The sequence below is a fragment of the Nerophis lumbriciformis genome, linkage group LG02, assembly GCF_033978685.3.
Source record: "Nerophis lumbriciformis linkage group LG02, RoL_Nlum_v2.1, whole genome shotgun sequence".
In the NCBI taxonomy this organism is placed as follows: Eukaryota; Metazoa; Chordata; class Actinopteri; order Syngnathiformes; family Syngnathidae; genus Nerophis; species Nerophis lumbriciformis.
Genome location: NC_084549.2, coordinates 64,091,999 through 64,105,105, shown reverse-complemented (window position 1 = coordinate 64,105,105; position 13,107 = coordinate 64,091,999). Strand labels below are relative to the sequence as shown.

At 37.8% G+C, this 13,107-nt stretch overlaps 1 protein-coding gene across 1 annotated transcript in view; it reads right to left on the bottom strand.

The window, feature by feature from the left end:
• Window positions 1–1,352: 1,352 nt before the first annotated feature.
• wipf1b (WAS/WASL interacting protein family, member 1b) overlaps window positions 1,353–13,107 on the bottom strand; it is a 61,415-nt gene continuing 49,660 nt past the window's right edge. Inside the window, exons 3-10 of the mRNA XM_061966489.1 lie at window positions 12,302–12,396; window positions 12,101–12,209; window positions 9,416–9,568; window positions 8,658–9,348; window positions 8,493–8,584; window positions 5,139–5,366; window positions 4,944–5,057; window positions 1,353–1,824 (exon numbers count right to left, since the gene is read on the bottom strand). Coding sequence (XP_061822473.1) covers window positions 1,772–1,824; window positions 4,944–5,057; window positions 5,139–5,366; window positions 8,493–8,584; window positions 8,658–9,348; window positions 9,416–9,568; window positions 12,101–12,209; window positions 12,302–12,361 — 1,500 coding nt within the window. The 5' untranslated portion in view covers window positions 12,362–12,396 and the 3' untranslated portion in view covers window positions 1,353–1,771. The remainder of the gene's footprint in view (window positions 1,825–4,943; window positions 5,058–5,138; window positions 5,367–8,492; window positions 8,585–8,657; window positions 9,349–9,415; window positions 9,569–12,100; window positions 12,210–12,301; window positions 12,397–13,107) is intronic.

The window sequence follows — 13,107 nt, the reverse complement described above, 5'->3', positions numbered from 1 at the left end:
GCAAAAACAGACTTTAAGAAAAAAAATTAAAAAAATTAAAATGCAATATTTTCCCCAAAAATAAATCCAAAATGCAATATTTGATCTAAAGTAATTGGAGCCTTCAATAGATCAATAATTCATAACACCATTGATTTTGATTCATTATTATGTTTTGAGCAATGACGGATTTAAAGAAAAAAAAAACACAAAATATGAAATATTTGCCCTAAAAATATTTCAAAGTGCAATATTTGATGTGAAGTAATTGGAGCCTTCTATAGGTCAATAATTCATAACAACATTGATTTTGATTCATTATTATGTTTTGAGAAATGACTGGTTTAAAGAAAGAAAAAAAACAGCCTATATTCCAGCTTTGTGTCGAGTCAACATTGCAATTTCTTCTCTTTTATTCCACTTTTTAATTATTTTTTTTAATGGTTTAATTGTTGTTTGCCCTTTTTGTCATAGAAACCACACAAAATTGGCAATATTTTCCCCAAAAATATTTGCAATATTTGATGTGAAGTAATTGGAGCCTTAATAGGTCAATAATTCATAACAACATTGATTTTGATTCATTATTATGTTTTGAGCAAAGACAGATTTAAAGAAAAAAAAAACACAAAATATGAAATATTTGCCCTAAAAATATTTCAAAGTGCAATATTTGATGTGAAGTAATTGGAGCCTTCTATAGGTCAATAATTCATAACAACATTGATTTTGATTCATTATTATGTTTTGAGAAATGACAGGTTTAAAGAAAAAAAAACAGCTTTGTGTAGAGTCAACATTGCAATGTCTTCTCTTTTATTCCACTTTTTTTTCTTTTTTCTTTTTGTAATAATATTTTTTTAAGAATGTGCCATTAAAAAAAAAAAAAAAGACTTTGTGTTCCTTTCATATGAACGACATCCGCCAGGGTGGAACTGTAAGTTTATTTCACTTCTGATTGTCGTGTAAAACAAAGTCGGAGCCACTTTTGTGCACAATTAACCCGTCATGTATGCAAAAGACCAAAGCATTGTTGTGTAACGCACAAACAACATAATACTGCACAGTTGTTGAAACAACAAACCCTCGCTAACACTTCCTTGGACACACACACACACACACACACACACACACACACACACACACACACACACACACACACACACACACAGGTCTTTCATGGTCCAACAGGTGGCTCGTTCACAACAAACCAGCAGAAAAGAAGAATCAGTGCCGTGTGCAACAACAACAACAGCAACAGCCATTAAAGACTTGAACCAAAGATGTGCAATCAGGAAAGGAAAAGTAGCGTTCAGGAACACTCACACGTAAGTAAACGCACTTTGGCTAAATCACTGCATTCCCTCCGACGCTTTTTATCTGCATAATATTCTCAATTTGTCATATATTATCTGCTTTAAGGCACACGGGGGTCATCCCTGGCGGATCTCCTTCCACGCCGTGAAGCAGGCCGACAGGAAAAGGCACGATATGAACACGACTCGCCACATTTGAAGCCGAAAAAAAGGACAAAAAGGGATCCCCTGAGGAAGCTGAGTGACACTTTGATTGGTTTTGTGCGAATGAACGACTTCTTCACACACACATTGTGGAATAATTAAAATATTAGGCAAAGCATGAACTGGAATCTTGTGATAGTGGAGGCTGGAACGTTTGTCTGATTAGTGGATAAAACTCTTCCAAACAAAAACATAGTCCCCCCCTCCCCCCTCTCTTAACACTTTTGTCGTCCGTCCTTTTGGTCCACTTCGCATGTTTGTCTTCATCTTTTTCACCTGGGTGTAGGAGGAAGAGGGGGAGCGCCTCGTTCCTTTTTACCCGAACCTGCCAAACGATAAAACAAAAAACAAGCTGAATTAGCAAACTGAACTACTTGGATGGGTTTAAATAGAATAGAATGGACTTTATTGTCATTATATTTGCATATAACAAGATTAAGGACTCCAACTTAAGGTGCGGTAGTGGGAACAAATATGGGGTAAAAATAAATTACACAAGAGGTAATAAAGAAACAACTAACAATTTAAATAAACAGACTACTATCCAATAAAAATAATAAGCAATCCTGTACAATATACAAAACACTATAGAAATACAGAACAAGACAAGAGTACCGGAGTAATAAATAACAATCAGTGTCGGATGTATTGCACTCGAAGGGTAATATTGCACAGTAGGGTATTAGGGTAGGATATTGTATAGGGGTGAATTATTATTATAAGTTAGAGTTCAAGATGGTGACAGCTCTGGGAAAGAAGCTGTCTCTGAGCCTGTTTATTCTGGCTCTAATGCACCTGTAGCGCCTGCCCGATGGTAGCAGGTCGAACAGGTGGAAGTCAGGGTGTGTGTTGTCCTTAGTGATGCTTTTTGCTTTGTTGAGGCAACGGGAGTTGTGTAAATCCTTCAGGAAGGGGTGTCCAAGCTACACTGGAAAAACTGAAATCTAAGTAAGATGAAATATCTCAAATAAGGGTGATATTTGCTTATTTTCTGTCTGATAAGATAATTCTTCTCACTAAGCAGATTTTATGTTAGAGTGTTTTACTTGTTTTAAGTGTTTTGGTCCTAAATGATCTCAGTAAGATATTACAGCTTGTTGCTGAGATTTGATGACCTATATTGAGTAAAACATGCTTGAAACTAGAATATCAACTGTGTCATCAACACTCACAAGTATAAAACTACTTTTTTAAAGTAATAATTTCTTACTTCAAGTATGAAAAAAAAAAAAATCATGATTTTGACACAATTGTGTCTCATAATTAAAACAGATGACAGCCAAAAGGACTTTGCTGTTTTATTTTCAATGAAACAATAGAAAAGATGTACTCATATAGTAGTACAGTTGGCACAGTACAGTAAACTGACAGTTAATATTTAAACATTTAACATTTCAAACAATTTTGAACAGAAATAGTTCATGCACATTCAGATAAATTCTTCAAAATTACAATAAAAAAGGCTGTATAAATGCGCACTAATTTAATCGATGGAAAAATGCATCTTTAGAGCATATGATTTGCCTGAGCGGCTAGGAGACCCCGAGAGTAACAAGCGCTTGCCTTGTTGCCTTTCCATTAAGAACAATAAATTTGTTTTTAGTATAAGTTTGCTGGTTTCAAGAAATGTCATGCCGAGCGCATATCATTATGTCAAGATAATGGCACTAGCATTTACTTCATTTAAGAATATTTTTCAACATTTTGAGCAAAAAGGTCTATTTTTTTTCTACCAAGAAAAGTGCACTTGTTATTAGTGAGAATATACTTATTTTAAGGTATTTTGGGGTTCATTGAGGTTAGCTAATTTTACTTGTTTTGGAAAGTCTTAACAAGCCGAATTTTCTTGTTCTATTGGCAGATAATTTTGCTTAGTTCAAATAAAATACCCCTCATTTTTGTATTTTTTTCCTTGTTTTTGAACACTGACTTTTTGCGATGTAAGGCCCGCAGGCCTGAAAAAAATTAAAATAAATCGCTCATAGGATAGCGCCAATAGTTGTGCTACACAAATAAAGACCTACCGAATTTTATGAGCAAATGAGGCCCGAAGATGAATTGTATTTTTCTAATTATTTTAATTATTCATCTTTTTTATTATTTGTTAAATTGTGTGAGCTATTTTTTTTTTTAGGACATTTTTTAGGAAATTCACCAAAACGTCACCGTGGAGTCACCGATATTGTCCAACTCTTAATTACCGATTACGATATCAACCGATACCGATATATACAGTCGTGGAATTAACACATTATTATGCCTAATTTTGTTGTGATGCCCCGCTGGATGCATTAAACAATGTAACAAGGTTTTCCAAAATATATCAACTCAAGTTATGGAAAAAAATGCCAACATGGCACTGCCATATTTATTATTGAAGTCACAAAGTGCATTATTTTTTTTAACATGCCTCAAAACAGCAGCTTGGAATTTGGGACATGCTCTCCCTGAGAGAGCATGAGGAGGTTGAGGTGGGCGGGGTTGAGGTGGGGGGGGTAAGGGGTAGCGGGGGGGGGGGGGGGGGGTGTATATTGTAGCGTCCTGGAAGAGTTAGAGCTGCAAGGGGTTCTGGGTATTTGTTCTGTTGTGTTTATGTTGTGTTACGGTGCGGATGTTCTCCCGAAATGTGTTTGTCATTCTTGTTTGGTGTGGGTTCACAGTGTGGCGCATATTTGTAACAGTGTTAAAGTTGTTTATACGGCCACCCTCAGTGTGACCTGTATGGCTGTTGACCAATTATGCCTTGCATTCACTTGTGTGTGTGAAAAGCCGTAGATATCATGTGATTGGGCCGGCAGGCAAGGCATTGCCTTTAAGGTTTATTGGCGCTCTGCAATTCTCCCTACGTCCGTGTACCACTCCGTACAGCGGCGTTTTAAAAGAGTCATACATTTTACATTTTGAAACCGATACCGATCATTTCCGATATTAGATTTTAAAGCATTTATCGGCCGATATTATCGGACATCTCTAGTTATTAAGTCTGTTTAGCTGATTGGAGAGCGAGCTTACGCGGCTAGCGGGCCCATGACGATGACTTCTGTTTTGTTTGATCAGCCGTTTTACTGCCTTGTTACAGATACCGTTTGGAAACAATTAAGTATGTAAAAAACATTTACAAAATATTCCTGTGAAAATAACTCATTTCACAACATATAAATCTGCGACTTATAATATAATATAATAACAATAATAAAAAAGGAATACAACTACAAAAAAGATATGGCAGTTTTTTGTTTTTTTTATTTATTTATTTATTTTTTAAATATACTTTTATATTGTATTAACACATTTATGTATTTAATTTAAATTATAATCAATTAATGAGACCTTTACCTAAAATATTTTAATGTGTATTTATTTATTTCCTTCTGTCTCATTTGACCCTCCTATATGTTTCTGCCAGCAGGTGGCACTGTGTGCATGCTAAAGTGTCAGGCTGACCTCTGCTGTCCGCCTTGCCCATCTTGCTGGGGTAGGTCTTGTGGAAGGGCTGGTACGGCTCTGGCGGCGGCAGGTCCGACACCGGGTGGAAAGTGAAGCGAGCCGCCCAGTCATCTGGGGGCGGGGCATCGGGGGATCAGATATTATAACAACGCATCCAATTGTAATGGAATAAATCCAGTTGGCAGCACTCACCGTGTGTCTGGTTGTGGTGCGAGTTGAGGAAACCGTTGCCCATGGGCGGCGGCGGCGGAGGAGGGGCGCCCCCGGCCCCGGGTCTGTCCGGAGGCAGAGGGGGTCTGCCACCGGGGCCGCCACGAGGGGAATCCGATCCCATCCGTCCGATCGGAGAGTGCCCCGGCGATGACCTCACGCTGCCGCCGCCCACATTGCGACCCGCGGGGGGCGGCGGAGGAAGCGGCCCTGCGGAAGGCGGAGGTAAACGGTAGTGATGTGCGATACCGGCGTTTGTCTTTCCGATCTGATACCAAATAAAATTCAGGCTGCGGATACCGGATACCTAAACTTTGTGCAAATATACCAGACGTGTCTGCTAAAATTTTAAAAGTTGTGTATTTTCGAATAATAACATGACTATCTAAAAAAACACAATAAATATAGGAAGAAAAGAGCAAAAAATCGGAAAGTAATGAGAAAAATCTGACTTTTTAAAACTAGTAATAATATTTTACTTAGTCATCTATAACACAAAGTGTTGCCATTAAATATATATAAGTTTTTTGCAATTTATTTTTATTTTTTTTGCTATTTTTATTTTTTATTTTTATTTTTTAGTACGCAGCCCTTGATCTAAAATATTCGAAGCTCTCAAAATAAAATATACTTAAACCATACACAATGTTCAGTAAGTTAATCAAAAAATAAAATAATACTAACTTATAATTTTTTTAAATGATTAAAATTATGTAAATGAACATTAACATTTTCGTACAGGCAGAATTTTTGACACGAGGTTAGGCAGCTACACAATCTTATTATTATTATTATTTTTATTCTAGTCTTAAAGAAGAAAAAAACGGTAAAAATATAGATAAAAAAGTGCAAAACAAATTGGTACATAATGAGAAAAAGCTGAAATGTTCTCATATTTATTAATAATATACTTAGTCATCTATAATACAAAAGCTGACACAATCTGTTTTTAGCATTTTTTTAAATAAAAAAAATATCAATATGGCCCAGCCATACTTTGACTTTTCAGTATGCAACCCTTGCAGTGAAGTTTAGCTCTCAAAATAAAAAATACTAATATATAGTACTATTTTATTTTTGTATTAATTAACTTATTAATTAATTTTAACAATTACAACAACCATAATAAACAGTTAAAATTATGTAAATGAACATTAATATTTTCGTACAGGCAGAATTTTTCACACACTAAGTTATGCAGCTTCACAATCCTACTATTATTATTTTTATTCTAGTCTTAAAGGGGAAAAACAGTAAACATGTGGAAAAAAAAAAGAAAAAAAAATGGTACATAATGAGAAAAAGCTAAATTCAATCAATCAATCAATCAATGTTTATTTATATAGCCCTAAATCACAAGTGTCTCAAAGGGCTGCACAAGCCACAACGACATCCTCGGTATAGCCCACATATTGTTCTAATAAATAATAATAATATACTTTGTCACCTATACTACAAAGTTGACACAATATCTGTTTTTAGCATTTTCTTTTAGATAAAAAAAAAATATCAATATGGGTCCGCCATACTTTGACTTTTCAGAATGCGACCATTGGTGGAAATAGTTTGGAGACCCCTGATCTAAAATAATAGATGCTCTCTAAATAATGTTAAAATTATGTAAATGAACATGAATATTTTCATACAGGCAGAATTTTTGACACACTAGGTTATGCAGCTACACAATCACAATATTATTATTATTTTTATTTTAGTCTTAAAGGGGAAAAACAGTAAAAATTTACAAAAAAAAGAGAAAACAAATTGGTACATAATGAGAAAAAGCTAAATTGTTCTAATAAATAATAATAATAATATACGTTGTCACCTATAATACAAAGTTGACACAATATCTGTTTTTAGCATATTTTAAAATAAAAAAATATCAATATGGCCCCGCCATACTTTGACTTTTCAGAATGCGACCCTTGGTGGAAATAGTTTGGTGACCCCTGATCTAAAAAAATAAATGCTCTCTAAATAAAATACATTAATATATAGTATTTCTTATGTATTTATTTATTAACTTATGAATTAAATAAAAACAATCAAACAACCATAATAACACTGTTAAAATTATGTAAATGAACATGAATATTTTCATACAAGCAGCTACACTATCGCATTATTAATAATATTTTTATTCTAGTCTTAAAGGGGAAAAATAGTGAAAATGTAGAAAAAACTGAGAAAAAAAATTGGTATATAATGAGAAAAAGCTAAATTTTTCTAATAAATAATAATAATAATATACTTGACACAATATCTGTTTTATAGCATCTTTTTTTTTAATTTTTTTTTTTTAAGCATTTTTTAAAAAATAAAAAATTATCAATATGGCCCCGCCATACCTTGACTTTTCAGAATGCGACCCTTGGTGGAAATAGTTTGGACACCCCAAACACTGTTAAAATTATGTAAATGAACATGAATATTTTCATACAGGCAGAATTTTTGACACACTAGGTTATGCAGCTACACAATCGCATTATTAGTATTAATATTTTTATTCTAGTCTTAAAGGGGGAAAAAACAGTAAAAAAAAAAAAAAAAAAAGAAGAGCAAAACAAAGTGGTACATAATGAGAAAAAGCTAAAAACCTTGACTTTTCAGAATGCGACCCTTGGTGGAAATAGTTTGGACACCCCTGATCGAAAATAATAGATGCTCTCTAAATAAAATATATTAATATATAGTATTTTTTATTTACTATTAATTAACTTATAAATTAAATTTAAAAAATAAAACAACCATAATAACACTGTTAAAATGATGTAAATGAAAATGAATATTTTCATACAGGCAGAATTTTTTGACACACTAGGTTATGTAGCTACACAATCATATTATTATTATTTTTTTTTTTATTATTGTCTTAAAGGGGAAAAAAACAGTAAAAAAAAAAGAGCAAAACAAAGTGGTACATAATGAGAAAAAACTGAATTGTTCTAATAATTAATATTAATATACTTTGTCACCAATATTACAAAGTTGACACAATATCTGTTGTTAGAATTGTTTTTATATAAAAAAATACCAATATTTTTATTTTTTGTATTATTGTTATTATTCATTTTTATTAATTTTATTTTTTTATTACTTTGTAGCACTTTGAGATTTTAACAAATGTAAATTGCGTTGCAAATGTAATTCATTATTATTATTATTATTATTAATATAGCCACCTGACTTTTCAGTATGGAAATAGTTGCCATCCCTGACCTAAAGTATCAATATTTTGCTTTGAGAATCGATATTAGAGCAAACATTTCTGGTATCTGGGGTATGGATATTTTAGTATCGACCCACTGTATCGGCGTAAAGTGTGATATCAACCTGCGCGTGGTGAACTTTGGTTTCTTCCGAAGGATGGCGGCCTCTCGTTGGGCGGCGGAGGCAGGGGTCCCGTGCGGGTATGTGGGGAATTGCTGGAGGAGGAACGACATCATGAACGGACCATAATTCATGATTATCCAGATAAATATTCCACATGTTTCTCACCTGTGGAGCGAGCTGTTCCTTTGGGGTAGCCGAGGCGTGCTGTGGTCGTCCCCCACGGCCGGCGTGGGCGGTAGAGGAGGAGGTCCCGGGCGCCCGGGCGGGAGAGGCGGCGCTCCCCCAGAAGAGCGCGGGGAAGCAGACGAGGGAGGTTTGCAGTTGACGGCGGGAGGAGGTGGAGGGGGAAGGTCACGGGGCATCGACGGCCGGTGACCCCCGACCGGCGCCGGCGGGGGAGGAGGTCGGTCGTCAGGAAGCGTGGGCCTCCCCCCTGGTGCTGGCGGCAAAGGCGGTCTGCCGCTGTTGGAGGATGGCGTGGGCGACGACGTGGAGAACCCGGGCCTTGGTGCCCCCGGCGGCGGAGGAAGGGGCCCGTGCCGCCCTGGGGGAAGACTAGGGGGCGGCGGCCCGGACGCAGGGCTGGCTCTGGGTCCGGAAGGAGGTGGCGGCCCACCGCGGGGACTGAAGTTCTGGTTGGGCCGCGGCGTGTTGGGCACGGGTGGAGGACCTCCAGGAGTGTCTTGCCTCGGCGAGAGACTTGTCCGGTTCTTGGGGAAGTCAAGAACGCCGCCACGGACCACAGAAGACGCCCCTGGGAATTTTGGAGGACCGCCGGAGTGCCCACCGCTGCTGAAGGGGCTGGGGCCGCTGTAGCGACTTGGGGGGTACGCCGGTCCCCTGGGGGGCGTGGAGTCTGGAGGAGAGAACGCGACGTGTGAAAATTCAACGTTCATGTTTTTCACCATTATTGTCACTTTTACCAGCGGAGTCTCGGTTGGATGAAGAGCGCAGTTTTGGCATCCCTCCTGCAAAGAGGCCCCCTAAACCAGGAGAGGCCCCGCCACCAAAACCTCCACCGCCTCCCGCTCCGCCCGAACTTCCTCCTCCTCCTGCACTCCCTCCACCTTTGGGGTCTGAGATGCAAACAAGAAGTATGAGTTGTGGTTCATTTACATCCATTACGTTCATACCGAAGGTGCCCAAACATTTCCCACTGAGGGCCACGGACTGGCAAACCAAAGCATGCGGGGACCATTTTGGTTGTTCCCCCTTCAAAACCAGTACAATATAAAAAATTTAAAAAAATCAAAGAAAAAGGAAATGTGGCATATTTACGTGAGCATGCTAACAGGTATCATTTGTCGAGAAACAAAATATTTGACGCTGAGGCCTAAACCTGAGAAATGAGCTAAAAAAGCTAGCATGCTAACATTAGCATGCTAACAATTTTAGCTAATTTCGCAGCATTTTAGAGGAATTTTTCAGGTACACACTAAAGAATGATATGTTTTGGTACTTGACGCTTGTTAGTTAGCATTGCATCTGCGAAATTAGCTAAAAAAAGCTAGCATGCTAACATTAGCATGCTAGCTTTTTTTTAGCTAATTTCGCAGGTTTAGGCCTCAGCGTCAAATATTTTGTTTCTCGAAAAATTATACCTGTTATCATGCTAACTGTAATATGGCAGCTTTTTTTTAGCTCAAAAATTTGATAAAAAAGCTAGCATGCTTACATTAGCATGCTAGCCTTTTTAGCTAATTTTACTGGTGCAATGCTAACATGTGTCAAGTACCAAAACATATCATTCTTAAGTGTGTACTTGAAAAATTCCTTTAAAATGCTAGCGGGCTCATGTTAGCATGCAATAAGTACCAAAATATGACTGAGGTGTATATCTACAAAATTAGCTAAACAAAGGTAGCAAAAATAACATTATCATGCTAACAGATATCATTTGTCAAGAAACAAAATATTTGACACTGAGGCCTAAACCTGCGAAAAATAAATTATTCTGAGGTGTGTACCAGAAAAAAATCCTTTAAAATGCTAGCATGGTAATGTTAGCATGCATCATTATAAAAATATGACTGAGGTGTATACATACAAAATTAGCTAAAAAAAAATCTGGCATATTAACGTTAGCATGCTAACAGGTATCATTTGTCGAGAAACAAAATATTTGACGCTGAGGCCTGAACCTGAGAAATTAGCTAAAAAAGCTAGCATGCTAACATTAGCATGCTAGCAATTTTAGCTAATTTCGCAGCATTTTAAAGGAATTTTTCAGGTACACACTTAAGAATGATACGTTTTGGTACTTGACGCATGTTAGTTAGCATTGCACCTGCGAAATTAGCTAAAAAAGCTAGCATGCTAACATTAGCATGCTAGCTTTTTTTTTTAGCTAATTTCGCAGGTTTAGGCCTCAGCGTCAAATATTTTGTTTCTCGACAAATGATACCTGTTATGCTAACGATAATATGCCAGATTTTTTTTAGCTCAAAAATTTGCTAAAAAAGCTAGCATGCTAACATTAGCATGTTAGCTTTTTTAGCTAATTTTGCAGGTTTAGGCCTCAGCGTCAAATATTTTGTTTCTCGACAAATGATACCTGTTAGCATGCTAACGTTAATATGCCAGCTTTTTTTTTTTAAGCAAAAAAATTAGCTAATAAAGCTGGCATTATAACATTTAGCATGCTAGCTTTTTAGCTAATTTCGCAGGTTTAGGACTCAGCGTCAAATATTTTGTTTCTCGACAAATGATACCTGTTGGCATGCTAACGGTAATGTGCCAGTTTTTTTTTTAGCTAAAAAAGCTAGCATGCTAACATTAGCATGCTAGCTTTTTTAGCTAATTTCGCAGGTGCAATGCTAACTAACATGCGTCAAGTACCGAAACATATCATTCTTAAGTGTGTACCTGAAACAATTCCTTTAAAATGCTAGCCGGCTCATGTTAGCATGCAACAAGTACCAAAATATGACTGAGGTGTATATTTACAGAATTAGCTAAACAAAGGTAGCAAAAATAACATTATCATGCTAAAAGGTACCATTTGTCAAGAAACAAAATACTTGACGCTGAGGCAAAATTTGAAAAAAAAAAAAAAACCTTAGCATGCTATTATTAAAATGCTAACGACTCTAAGGCGGGCCGGTAAAAAAAATAGCTATGAACCACATATGGCCCCCCGGGCCGCACTTTGGACACCCCTGATTCATACAGTGGGGCAGTATAGCTCGGTTGGTAGAGTGGCCGTGCCAGCAACTTGAGGGTTCCAGGTTCGATCCCCACCTCTGCCATCCTAGTCACTGCCGTTGTATCACTTTACCCACCTGCTCCCAGTGCCACCCACACTGGTTTGAAAATGTAACTTAGACATTGGGTTTCACAATGTAAAGCGCTTTGAGTCACTAGAGAAAAGCGCTATATAAATATAATTCACTAATACAGTGGTACCTCAACTTACGGGTATTTTCAATTTTTTTTTAAATTTTTAATTATTTTTTTTGGAGTTGCAACGTTAAGGCATGTCACATGTTCAAATGGTGCCGTTTTTCGGGGGGAGAACCCCTGAATAAATGGATTTCAATTCAAGGAGAAAACGATCCCAAGTTGAGGTACGACTGTCGCAGCCTCGGTCTTACTGTCCGGTATCTTACTGTCGAGTATCGGTCCACTGCGGTCATTGGTGACAGCCTTCTTGAGTCTGGAACCTTTACAAATGTCCGACAACAGAGCGTTTCTTCCTTTCTGCTCCCCACGGCTCGCCTAAACATGACACACAACACACACACAACACACACACATCGTGAAAGGAAACCTGACCCTGATTTTGACAAGTGTCCTGTTGATTGACTCACGGGTGCAAAGGTGGGCGGAGGCGGGGCTCCTGGGGGAGGAGGGGGAGGCGGGGCTGGCATGGCCACGTCACACTGTCTGCACCGGACGCTGCACCCTGGTGGACAAAGGGCGGAGGTGACACAAACTGCTTGCTTTGTAAATGTTGCCAAGGGGCGGAGCCAGAAACAATACTCTCTGCTGATTGGTGGTTGGGAGAGTAGACACAAAATGAATGGATTAATACAGTGGTTCTTAACCTGGGTTCGATCGAACCCTAGGGGTTCGGTGAGTCGGCCTCAGGGGTTCGGCAGAGCCTCCGCCGCGGAGGTCAAGACACACCCGACTCATCGTGTAAACAAAAACTTCTCCCTGTCGGCGTATTATGGATACCCCCAAACAATGTTCCCTCTAACTTTCCATATGTGTGAGCAAATGCAAAAACTCCTTGAGCATTCGGTGGAGCACATGTGAGCGACGTCAGACGTGCACATGCACGCCTGTCCCAAACCTGACTAAATAACAAGTTCAATGTTTTATTATTATAATCAAATGACAGCAGTCATTTCCATGAGATTATTTTCTAATATAAGTGTTTTGGCCCACTTACAATGACTATAACATATTGTTTTTCATGAGCTGTGTACTAGTATTATATGTCTGGGTGGAGGGGTCCTGCTTTGGAAATAATGTGAACCCCTTTCAGATATCGCATTTAGTTCCCACTAAAACATTCACATGTTGCACAATGAGATGTAAACATGGGATCATGTGTACATTCCTGTAACTTTCTGTTTGTAAAGTATATCTTTATTAGTATGTCTTTAAT